Genomic DNA, 12027 nt, shown 5'->3' on the forward strand with positions numbered 1-12027 from the left:
CTGAATCTTGAGGGTTTCACCAGAAAATAGAAGAGGCGGTCATATTAACGAGGAAATATGACGAGGAAAGCCCAGTGTGACCAGGAAGTGTGGGCCTGGAGGGGCTCTGATAGCCCAGGAGGGGTGCAGAGTAGACAGAGCAGAGGGGGCTATGGGTGACACTTATGGCCACATGGCAGCCAGCCAGGCTGAGAGGGAGCAAGAATGATCCCCGGAAGGACCAGCAGAAGACAGAGCACCCCCTCTCTTAAACCCCTCCCATAACATTAAGGGAAACCCAATGGCCTGAAGGTGTACATAAGCCTGATACACAGGAGCCTGGGGAGGTGGGCGGGGGCTGGTTATGAAGAGCCCTAGGGCACCGCTGAAGGATTTCGACTTTTTCCAGAAGCTGACGGGAACCACTGAGCTTTAAGCAGGGGCCTGATGAGGTCAGATCAGAGGTTCTGATGAGCAACTCTCACAGCTCTGCAGAGGGCCGGCTGGCTGGGCAATGTGGGATCCGGGCAACAGGCCAAGCAGGAATGGTCCGGCCCCAGTGGGGCCCTTGGCAGAGAAGGAGAGGAGGGCATGATTCCAGAGCCGTCCAGGGGGGAAGCGGAAAGGGCTTGGCACCTCTTTCTAGCTTGTGGGTGAGGGAGAGGAAGGAGACGCTGCATCACGCGTGTGCCTGGCACACAGAGGGGCTCAGTAAGCACCAGGCCCCCCACCCTCTGCTCAGAATGACCAGTGCTCAAATTAGCAGAGGAAGGGGCCTCGGAGTGAGCTTTCTTACCACCTTTTCTCACCGGTCAAAACGACGCCCACCATTTCTCCCTTATTCAAGAAGTTTTCCCGTCTCTTAAAACCTTCACTACAAAGCAATTCTGCTTAGACTGAAGGTGTTACATTCCGACTTGCGGAGGTGGTACCACAGCAGCAAACTTCCAGTGGCCTTGACATTGAACAGCAGTGTCAGGGCAAGTCAAGGCACCGGAGGGCGAGAGTCGAAGGAATGGGAAGCCCCAGGCGCCGAAGCCCCCAGGAGTTACGGGCACAAGAGGGATGTCCAGATTCGGAGCAACTCCTCAGCTCAGCAGGCCTTGCCGGCCTCCTCCCGCGGTGGAAATGAAACACCTTTTCTAATCACTCGGCCGCGTAGGAACCTATCATCACACCCGCAGCCGACAGACCTGACCTTCCCCGCCAGGGAGGCCGACCTCCACAGGGCGGGCGCCGGTCTCTGCTCCGGGCCCCCGTGTCCTGTCGCTCTGGTGGCCAAAACAGCAGCGGGCCACGGGGAGCGACGTACAGCGTGGTTCCCTGAGGAATCGGTCTGAACGGGAGGTTTCCACAACCACCCACCCCTGGAGACTCCACTCCACTCCTTCTGTCTGCCTCCAGGGTACTGTTTCCACAGGCGGGGGCTGCCCGGGGCCCAGCTCTGCAGGACGCACACTCCTCCACCTCAAGGCACGGGCCCGTCTTTATATTCCGATCAGCTACCAGTTCACCTTCACAAAATTAAGAGGCACCACACACGTCTAACGTGCTGTTATGTGGCAGGACCTGCAGCCAGGGAAGACTCCTGGGTCCCCAGGGGGACCCCCCAATGACGCGTGCTCCTCTCTGGTCACTAGCCGTCTCCTCCTCACCTGGCCTAGACCTTAGGGTCAGTCGTCGTTTTTGCCATTGCCTGCAAGGCACCCTCACTTGGCCAAACAACCGCCCCGGCTCACGCAGCCCCCACCCAGCCCACACCCGCGGCCACGCAGGTAGACAGGGCTCGACACAATGCACACCGCCGCGCCCCGTGGGCTCACGGTACTTGTCCGCTGCTTGCATGGACATGCTAGGTTTGTCACTTGTTCCTTATATTAATGGTTTATTGTCTGCTGGGTCCAGGGGGGCAGGGGACTTTGCCTAGCTAATTCAAACGTCTGGCACAAGTAGGTACTCAGCAAATACAGCCGTGAAAGGTGTGCTCTCCAACACACGGACGGGGCGCAATCTGTGTGTTTAAATAGGGCAAGGAGGCACAGCCACCAGTGAGGACTCAGGACAACTGGGCCTGCAGTCCTGTGGCGGATCAACCCTCTTCTCTTACTCACAACTAGCCTGTTCCAACGTCCTGTGGCCACGTCGGTCCAAAAGACAGTCACGATACGGCCTCCTGCCTCACTACTCCACTGACTCCTGCTCATGGCCGTGACGCTGCCGGCCCATCGCCGTCTCTCCCTGGATCTCCCCGCTGGGCTCCTGGCCTCCAGGCTTGCCCGCTGGAATCCAGTCCGCCCACGGCACACACACGCAGCCCAGGAAGCCCCCCGGGCTGAGCAGTGCTGCCCCTGCCCCCTGCTTACAGTGCAGCGAGGAGAGGGGCAGGCACAGCCTTCCCGGCACAGATTCATACACTGAGAAAAGTCTCCAATTATTTTCCAATCCATTTGATGGAGAAGGGAGAAAGCCTCCATTCCATGCTGCTATGCTCTGGCTTCAAGCACGTTTTCATCTCCCTCCTTGACTGAGAACCGGCCTCCAACAGAGGCTGCATGAACTGTCCAGCTCGGCCGCCACGGGTGGCTGTTTAACTTGAAATCTGAATTAACTGAAACAAAACTAAATAAAAAGCTCCGTTCCGTGGTCAACCTAGCTACCTACCAGCCTGCCCAGAGCTGGGATATTTGCACTGTCACAGGAAGTTGCACTGGCCGGGGCGGAGGGACGATTTTATTCCCGCTGTCCTGTTCTCATAGCATTTGTCTTCACCGTTTCGTCCCGCCTGTGATAGGTCATAGGTTTTATTTTCACTTATGGCAGCCGCATTTAGAACGCGTTAATTTAGACAAAAAGACAAAAAAGAAAGCAACTCGATTTAAAGGAAATTAACAGAGGGGCACCTGGGTGGCTCCATTGGTGGAGCGTCTGAGTCTTGATTTCGGCTCAGGTCACGATCCCAGGGTCGTGGGATCGAGCCCCGAGCTGGGCTCTGCGCTGAGCAAGATTCTCTCTCTGCTCCTCCCCTGCTCACGCTCTCTCTCTCTCTCTCTCTCTCTCTAATAAAAAAAAAATTTTAAGAAAATGAATAGAAACTAGAAACATCGGGAAAATGAAGGAACACAGACACAGGAGCAGGCGTGAGGGGGTTTCTGGAACCACTGACATTAGGAGCCAGGCCCCTCCCAGCATCCTCACCCTGCCATGCCCACCAAAGCAGTGCAACGTCCCTGACGCGGAAGGAGGCCCCCACCGGCAGGGCTGAGTTCTTCCATTGCCCCTGTGTCCCGGGGCTTGCACGGAGCCCAGGCCAGAAGAGGCACTAGGCCTTAATGGCTGAATGAATGAATGATACACTAGCCCTTACCCGGCTTCAGGGCTTTACAGGTTTTAAGGGCTGTGGGCATTCACGCTACCGAATCTTCATAGCAGCCCGGGAGTGGAAACCAGGAGGATGGCTGCAGCGGGCAGCCCAAGGGTAGGCCAAGCCGCCTGGGGCCAGGCCTCGGCGGCCTGAGCGCGAGTCCCAGCTCTGCCCCCGTCAGCCCAGCCCCCCGTCTCCCGGAACCTCTCTTTCCTCATCTGCAAAACGGGCTGATGATGCGTGACCGTTTCGCAGCTTTCACGCCAACACGCACACCAGGCGAGCTCACGACGGCAAACGGCTCCGTGCACCGCACGGCGCTGGGAGGAAGCACCTAGGACGGCCCCCTGCAGGTACACGCGAGTCCCACGCCCACCCCGTGTGCAGACCTGGGGCTCCCATGTGACTCGTTTCACTCTGCTAGGAAGCTGGCCCACACCTCACACCTGGCAGCGGACGTCCGTCTGTGTGGCCCGCTGTGGGGGCCCCCAACTGCTGGGGCAGTGCCTGGCAGGAGATTCCCCCCCACTGACCCCCTTCCAGCACCCTTGACTCAGGCCTGGCCAGTGAGAGCACTGCATCCCCCCCGCACCCCAGTCATGGGTTCGGAGGTGCCCCTGAGGCCCAATCAGAGCCCATGGGGTGCCATCTGGGGGCTTATAGTGGGACAGTTCACAGAAAACTGGTCTCTTGTCTCTTGGACTTTACTCTGGGAGGGTGGGACATGTGCCGCTGGCCCCCATTTGCCGCCACGTGGCACCTAAGACAAGCCTCTAGAGCAGAGAGCAGAGGCAAGAAGCAGAGAGAGACACCCGATGACATCGTTTCAGCCCCTGAATCCACCTGTGCCTGAAGCCTTCTCACGGTCCATAAGTCAACAAATGCCATTTTGCCTGAGCCAATGGGGATGAACTGTTCTAACCTTTGCAACAGAAGAGTCCTGACCAACTGAAGCTCTCCCATCGGGGAGGGGGTGGGACCTACCAGGCTTTCAGCCTGAACGGAAGGTCAGGCAGGTGCCCAGCCCAGCCCTGTCCACCAAGCCAAATTTGAGCTTCCATTCCTTCCAAGCCGCTCCAGCCTCAGCTCCTCCTTGAACCTTTGTGACCATCCACCTCCACCCTCCAGGCTCATCGCACTCATTCCCTCGGGGCAGGAAGGAGACAGACGCTTACGTTTCCCAACACGCAGAGCACCAGCTCCGTGCTGGGTGCATCTCGGCGGGGCTCCCTGAACGCGCACCCTGCAGCCCCAGCGGGGAGGGGCCGGTGAGGAGTCCGAGGCTCCCAGAGATCTGGCTACTCACCAAGGTCAGCGAGCTTGAACGTGCAGAGTGAGAGAGAGAGGCTCACGTTGACCGCGAGGCCCCACATCTGCCCTACATCCTCTTGCTGGGCTCGAGAACAGCGGGTGCTACTCTCTGCCCCATCCGAGCCCCCTTCTCCCCGTTCCCAGGGTCTCCCTGCCCACTGGCCTCCGGCAGGTGCCTGGCTCTCGGCCCTCAGAAGTCGTTTGCTACCCTCTGCTTCTCCTTCAGACCTTCCAGGCTGCTCCTTCTGGCTCCCAAACGCCCTCCTAGCCAGTCCTGGCTTCTGCCCCGAGGGACACAACCCACTCTTGACCGGTGAGGCGGCAGCAATAGCAGTTATGACAGCCCGTGTTGGGAGGTTCTCACGGCAGGAACTGCCCGGCTCCCCGCACAGAGCGGACACCTGGAGACCGTCAGCTTGCACGAGAGTTCTTGGAGGTGGGGGGCCTCGCACCCCCTGCCACTGCACACCTGGGAGGCATCCTTCACAAAGGGCAGCTGGACGTGAAGGTTGGACATGGGGATCCGGGGCTGGGGGGCCTGGGCTGGACATTTGCTAGGTGTGAGCTTTGAGCAGGTGAACTGGGGCTCCCCGTGACTCAGTTTCCTCATCTGTAAAGGAGGTCACGATAGCACCTACCTCCTGGGTTGTTGTCAGGGTGATGTGAGTGAACGTGAACATGTGTTGAGGCCAGGCAGAGAGCTGCACTGTGTATGATTATTATTGTTGGTCTGCAAGGCCCGACACCTTAGCAACCCTAGCTGGTCTGTCCCCTGCGGCCCTTCCCAGGCCTGGCTTCTGTACAGAGTTCTTTCTCCACTTCTCAGTGGGGTCAGGAGTGCCCCTAGCTTGCCTAGACACAGGGGACCACCAGGCAGGGTCCCCCTTTGGTCCCATCCAACCGGACAGGTGACACCTCAACTGTCACTCTAAGCCCTGGTTGGGACCCCGAGGCTGTTCATCAAGCACTGAAGCCCCTGCCTTGGGCCACAACCCAGGAGGGCTGACCCCAGGCCTCTACCTCCTCCGTGGCCCCTGATGAGGTCCCAGAATGACATGGAAAACTACCACCTGGAGAAGGGCAAGGGGACGAACAGAACCCTCGGCAGCCACGGCTTTAAAGTCTTCATAAAGCAACTCACCGTGGTTCCAAATCCGGGCCCCACTCACTCACTGGAGACGCTGCACCAAAGCAGAAGCCCCCAAGTCGGCTCGCTTACAACTGAGCCAACCGCCCCCACCCAGAAGCCCCCTGCCCGCAGCTGGAAAGGATACTGAAGCTCCTATCGGTGATGGCCAGGTGCCAGAGGTTAATGCGAAGGTCATCTGCCGACATGTACGTCTCACAGTCGCTGTTGACGGAGATGGAATTGATGTGGTAGGTGTGGCCATTGGCAAAGACCCTCCGTGGGCTCACCTCCACCATCAGATCCATGGGCTTCAGCACGGGCACCTGCAGAGGAGGGGCGGTCCCCAGGGCGATAAGGTGATGGGGGGAGTGCAGGGGGGCCAGCAGCCAAGGCAGGAAACGGCAGGCCGGGGCCGCGTGATCAAAGCTGGAGGCTGGGAAGGTGCACGTAAGCAGTGCCCTGCGGCCAGCAGGCACTGCCTGCCAGCCCTGCGGGAAAGCTTCGCCTCCCGGGATCGGTTCTGAGCCTGCTGTGTGACTTTGAAGCCGTGGCTGAACCCCTCCGCACCCCAGTTTCCTCACCTCTAAAATGGGATGATACCGTGGCAACCCCAGCCGATTATCCACTACTTTTGTTTCCTCCTCGCGAGTGGTGGCCCGGACAAGAACTACGTCTCCCAGCTGCCCTTGCAGTTTGGGTGTGGCCACGGGACTGGTTCTCACCCACAGGAGTGGGAGCACAGGGGTGCCCGGCACTTGTGAGCCAAGGCTGTTCAGAGGCAGGTGAGTCTTCTCCACCCCTTTTTCCCCCTTCCGCTGCTGGAAGGTGAGGAGCCAAGCTTTGGGAATGAGGGTCCGTGGGATGGGAGGAGCCTGCGTCTCTGTGGGACAGTCACGTGTCACCCGGGACCTTTCCATGAGTGAGGAGGACATTTCGGCATCTTCCGCCCTGCAATGCCGGGGCTATTTGTTACAGCTGCTGGCGTTAGCCTAACTCCTACAAACTCCCACCTTAAAGGGTTGGTGTCAGGGGCCCCCGACACAGCATCGGTATCGTGCCTGGCTTCCCTCTGCGCCCTCCGCCTGAAACGTTCACCCTCTTTGAACACGTGGTCGTGCCGACTCCTGTAAGACCCAGACGCGGCAGGCCCGGAGACTTAGCCTGCCCTGGCAGTGGGGGCACGGGCCTGCTCACCCCCACCACCTCTCTGCTAAGGCTCTTAGCGTGTGCCACGGCGTGTGTCGGGCACGACGCTCCATTCCAGTAAACCGTGAGGTCTTCAAAGGTACGGAGACGGGCACACAGACACGGCTTCATCAATCTCTCCCAGGCCTGGCCCACGCTCGACGCTCAGGAAGTAGGGACTAGCACTGCCCTCCGCACGTCCCGGATGGGGAGACTGGATGCCAGGATGACCCCGACTTGTCGAAGTCGCCGTCAGGAAATGCAGAGCCAGGTGTGACTGTCCCGAGGGCATCCCGGTGGCAGGGCGGAGACCGGAAACCCTCCTGCCCTGCCGCCCACTAGCGTTACCCTCACCGGGGAACTCAGCTCTCTGGGCCTCACCTTCTTTATCTGTGAAGAAGGGCGTGCTGGCATAGAAGCTCAGCGGCTTCTATGAGGACCCACGAGTTAACGCAGGTCAAGTGCGCTTAGAATGGCGCTGAGCACATGGTGAGTCCTCGTGATGGTCCTCCTCAGGAGGTGATGGGGTGGGCGGGGGCGGGGGAGGTCTCACAAGCCACGGGGGTCCCGGCGCGGGCCAGGGTGGACCCTGCTGCAGGGGCGATGGGGACTGCGTCCGGGAGAGAGGCAGCGAGGCTGGCCTCCGCGTGACGAGACCTTGGGATTCTGGAGACGGGCCGTGCAGACGTTGTGGGCTAACTGCAGGCCCCCTGAGCCTGGGGCAGTGATGACCGGGTAGCATCCTGGGTGAGGACACACTGTGGCCGATGGGCTGCTTGTCCTCGAGTGGGAGAGAAAGACAATGACTGATACACAAGCGAGCGTGCATGTGTGTGTGTACGTGTGTGTGAGAGTGAGAATTCACGTAGCGATAGGTGTTATTTAGAAAAATAAAACAGGTGCGGGGATGGGGTGACAGGGCCGCAGGGGTGGGGCCAGGTTGGAAAGGCGGCCAGGAGGGGGCGTAGGAGAGGGGCTGCCGTGGGCTGGGCGGCTTGGACTCAGGCTCACGCGGGACCTGAGAATCTCCTCCCAGGGCACCTCCCGAGTCCACCTCACTCTCAGGCCAGCCAGGGGTTCGCTGGAGTCGCCAGTTTGTCACAGCCCTGACCACGTGACGAGGCTGTCTTGTTCCTGCGGTGGCCTGGGAGCCAGTGAGGGGCACGCTGTGTCTTCTCTGGTTCACCTCTGGATCTCTGGTCCTCAGCCCAGGGCCCAGTACGGCAAGGGCCTCAGGTGAATGAGTGAACAGGTGAGCGAATGAATGGGCTGTGTCCCTCGAGCTCCCCAGGGACGGCTGAGATGGGAGGTGACAGCTTTGGAGCTGCAGTAGGGGTGGGTGAACATTAAGTGTTCCTTCTGATGCAAATGCAGTATGAGCATGTGCCCGCGTGTGCCTGCGTGTGCACGTGTGAGTGTGCGTGGATGTGTGTATGAGTGAGGGGGTGTGCAAGTATGCCTATGTGCTGGTGTATGAGTGTGTGTGCACATGAATGTGGGTGTGTACTATATATGTGTGCGTACATGTACATGTGTGTGCCTGCGTGTGCATGCATGTGTAAGAGTATGTGCATATGTGTGAGTGTATGGGTGTGTGCTTGCATGAATGTGGGTGTGTACAACTATATATGTGTGCGTGCATGTACATGTGTGTGCCTGCGTGTGTGTAAGAGAGTGTATACATGTATGCATATATGCGATGTATGGGTGTGTGTACACGAGTGTGGGTGTGTAGAAGTATATGCATGTGCGTGCGTGCATGCGTGTATAAGAGTATGTGCACATCGGCATATGTGTGGGTATATGAATGTGGGTGTGTACAACTATATGTGTGTGTGCATGCATGTACATGTGTGTGCCTGCGTGTACATGCATGTGTAAGAGTGTGTGCATATGTGCGAGTGTATGGAGTGCATGTGTGCGTATGCATATGTGCAAGCGTATGGGTGTGTGTCTGCATGAATGTGGGTGTGTACAACTACATGTGTGTGCATGCATGTACATGTGTGTGCCTGCGTGTGTGTAAGAGAGTGTATGCATATATGCATATATGCGATGTATGGGTGTGTGTGCATGAGTGTGGTGTGTAGAAGTATATGCATGTGCGTGCATGCGTGTATAAGAGTATGTGCACATCGGCATATGCATGGATATATGAATGTGGGTGTGTACAACTATATGTGTGAGCATGCATGTACATGTGTGTGCCTGCGTGTACATGCATGTGTAAGAGTGTGTGCGTATGTGCGAGTATATGGAGTGCATGTGCACGTATACATACGTGCGAGTGTATGGGTGTGTGTGCACATGAATGTGGGTGTGTACAACTATATGTGTGTGCGTGCATGTACATGTGTGTGCCTGCGTGTGCGTGCGTGTGTAAGAGTATGTGCATATGTGCGAATGTATGGAGTGCATGTGCACATATGCACATGTGCAAGTGTATGGGTGTGTGTGTGCATGAATGTGGGTGTGTGCAAGTATATGTGTGTGCATGCGTGTAAGAGAGTGTATGCATATATGCGATGTATGGGTGTGTGTGCACGAGTGTGGGTGTGTGCAAGTATATGCATGTGCGTGCGTGTATAAGAGTATGTGCACACAGGCACATGTGTGGGTATATGAATGTGGGTGTGTACCAGTATATGCATGTGCCTACGTGTGCATGTGCGAGCATGGGTGTGTGAGTGTTCATGTGAGTGGGGCACGCGAGTGTGCATGTGTGTGCATGAGTGTGGGTGTGTGCCACATTGGCGCGCCTGTCTGCCTGGTTCTGGGCCATTCTTGTGTCGCCGGCTCTGTGCCTGAGCTTCTAGGCTCTCGGCCTGGGAGGTGATGTCTGTGTGCCCGGGCCTCTTAGGGGGCCCTCCGCCCTGCACATCTCCCCATGTGTCGGCTATTCTGGATCAGCTCCTAATCTTCCCTTCCCTCAAAGCACAGCTACCGTCTGCCTCGGGGACCCCTGGACTCTCTCACGTCGCACCTGCTGCTGGAGAAGGTCAGAGCGCCACTGGCCTCGCAAAGTCTTGGATCTCAGTCCACTTCCCCTCCTTCTGGCCACGCTGTTTCCTCCCGTCGGACTTGGGCTACATCAGGGCTCCAGCCATTCACTGCCACCCCAAACCGTATTTCAAAGCCACTGAAAGCCTCTCCTTAAAGGAGAGGAAGAGTGAAAATAAATATGCCCTGAAGGTTTGGGTGTCTCGTGAATAAAACATTCCCCCCCTTCCAACACTTCCAGAAGCCACAGTCTAGTCAAGGTGAGAGGCAGGAGGGCCGTCACACAAACACTAAGGACAGAACACTGTGGATACAGAAGGCTGGAGTGCACAGAAGGATGATTTACAGAGAAGGCGAACAGGGTTTTAAAGGATGAATAGGAGTACGCCAAATCAACAAGGTAGAGAAAGGCCTCCCTGTGCGTCTGTCACAGCACTGACCACCAGTGTGGGGTGACTCCATGTGCCTGACACCCAGGGACCTAGCACAGGGCCAAGGACAGAGTAGTCTGTTAGTAAATAACAGCGCCAGCCTCCAGCATGAGCGGCAGGGATCGCGTCAAGAGCTGCACAGGGCTGGGTGGCTTGGGTGACGTGGGAGGACACACAGAAGAGGTGAGTCGAGGAAAGACCCAAATGCCCTCGTTCCTTCTCCTTTCTCCCCCAGCCTCAAGGGACGGCTAAGGGCCATCTGGGGACGTGAGTGAAATACAGAGCAAAGTCTCAGACGCTGAGAGGGAAATAAACCGATTCCCGTGGGCCCCCGGCTCTGCCGCAAATGCCAGGCCCATCAAGAGGTGATAATTGTATCCTTCCCACCAGATGAAACCCTCATACACTTTCGTGGGGCTGGGGGGTGGGGCGGGGGACACCGTCACTGCCATTAGTCAATGTTGAAGCTAATTGGCCTCCTGACTTCCTCAGAATTTATTTGCACAATTTGCGAGTCATTTAGAGGCCAGTATGTTTAAATATTTATTTCTCCATCTCGGGAACAACGCTGATTACCGTTCCATATTTAACGACAATTTGCTGGACACCTAGGGAGCGCATATGCTAAGCTGTTACAGAGAAAGTGAGTCACCGCCCCCATTTTGTGGACAAGGAGACTGAGGCACACAGCAGGGCCCTGCCTACAGCCACCTGACCAGCATCAAGTAGATCCGGAGTGGCTGGGGAGCCCGCGGGAGGCGCTAACACCCCCACGCCAGGCCTCGCCACTGTCCGCCTGGAGCGGACAGCTGTCGTTGTGAATTCTGTCCTCCTCACCCAGGAGGACAGGCCGCTCGGATGATGTGACCCAGCCTTTCCACATTGGCTAGAACATGGAACCTGCACGGGACTCAGGCCGCTTGCTCTGAGCCCGGCCTATCCCAGGAGCAAGGGACACCAACTCAGACCCAATCCCTCCCTTAGGCTCTTTGTTTCACTGAGGCCTCCCAGTGCCTAGAGCAGGGCTGGGCACACAGTAGATGCTTCCAAGTGTGTGATGAATGAACAAACCCAAATTAGCCGTGCACCAGCATCACCTTCAACAAGCGTGAACAAAGCACCCACTATGTTCCAGGCTCGGTTCTAGAAGCCAGGGACAGCCGAGATGGCCTCAGCAGGCTTCCTGCCCCCCTGGAGAAGGACAGGGGCAGACTTTCACGGAGTCCTCCAGCAGGACACCATTAACCATTCCCGTGGCTCTCCCATGAGGTGGGGGCCTCATTCCCGCTTCACGGAGGAGACCGGGAGGCCCATCCTGGAGCCCGACTTCCCTGGGTTTGGATTCAGCTCTCATTTCATCTGTAAAACGGGGCTGATGATCATGTGCCCACGTTCTAGGACTGAGTCATTACAGGCAGCGACACAACGCTCGCCACGGAAGTGCTTATTCTCATTCCAGATCAGCAGTCGGAGGCTCGTGGAGGCGGAGAGCCTTGCCCAGGGGCGCACCGCCAGGAGGTGGCCGAGGCAGGATTGGAACCCGGATCCTGGGACTCCACTACCCTTTCTGCCAGGTCTCACACCCCTCCCCGGAAGAAAGAGGAGCTCTTTTGCCTTTTAAGCATGTGGGG

General features: G+C 57.6%; 1 protein-coding gene across 1 annotated transcript in view; it reads right to left on the bottom strand.

Annotated features, from left to right (window-relative positions):
• PPP2R2C (protein phosphatase 2 regulatory subunit Bgamma) overlaps positions 1–12027 on the bottom strand; it is a 55685-nt gene that overhangs the window by 37477 nt on the left and 6181 nt on the right. The window contains exon 4 of the mRNA XM_042936940.1: positions 5926–6103. Within this exon, the coding sequence (XP_042792874.1) occupies positions 5926–6103 (178 nt within the window). The remainder of the gene's footprint in view (positions 1–5925; positions 6104–12027) is intronic.

This window comes from Panthera leo, chromosome B1, assembly GCF_018350215.1.
Source record: "Panthera leo isolate Ple1 chromosome B1, P.leo_Ple1_pat1.1, whole genome shotgun sequence".
Lineage (NCBI taxonomy): Eukaryota > Metazoa > Chordata > Mammalia > Carnivora > Felidae > Panthera > Panthera leo.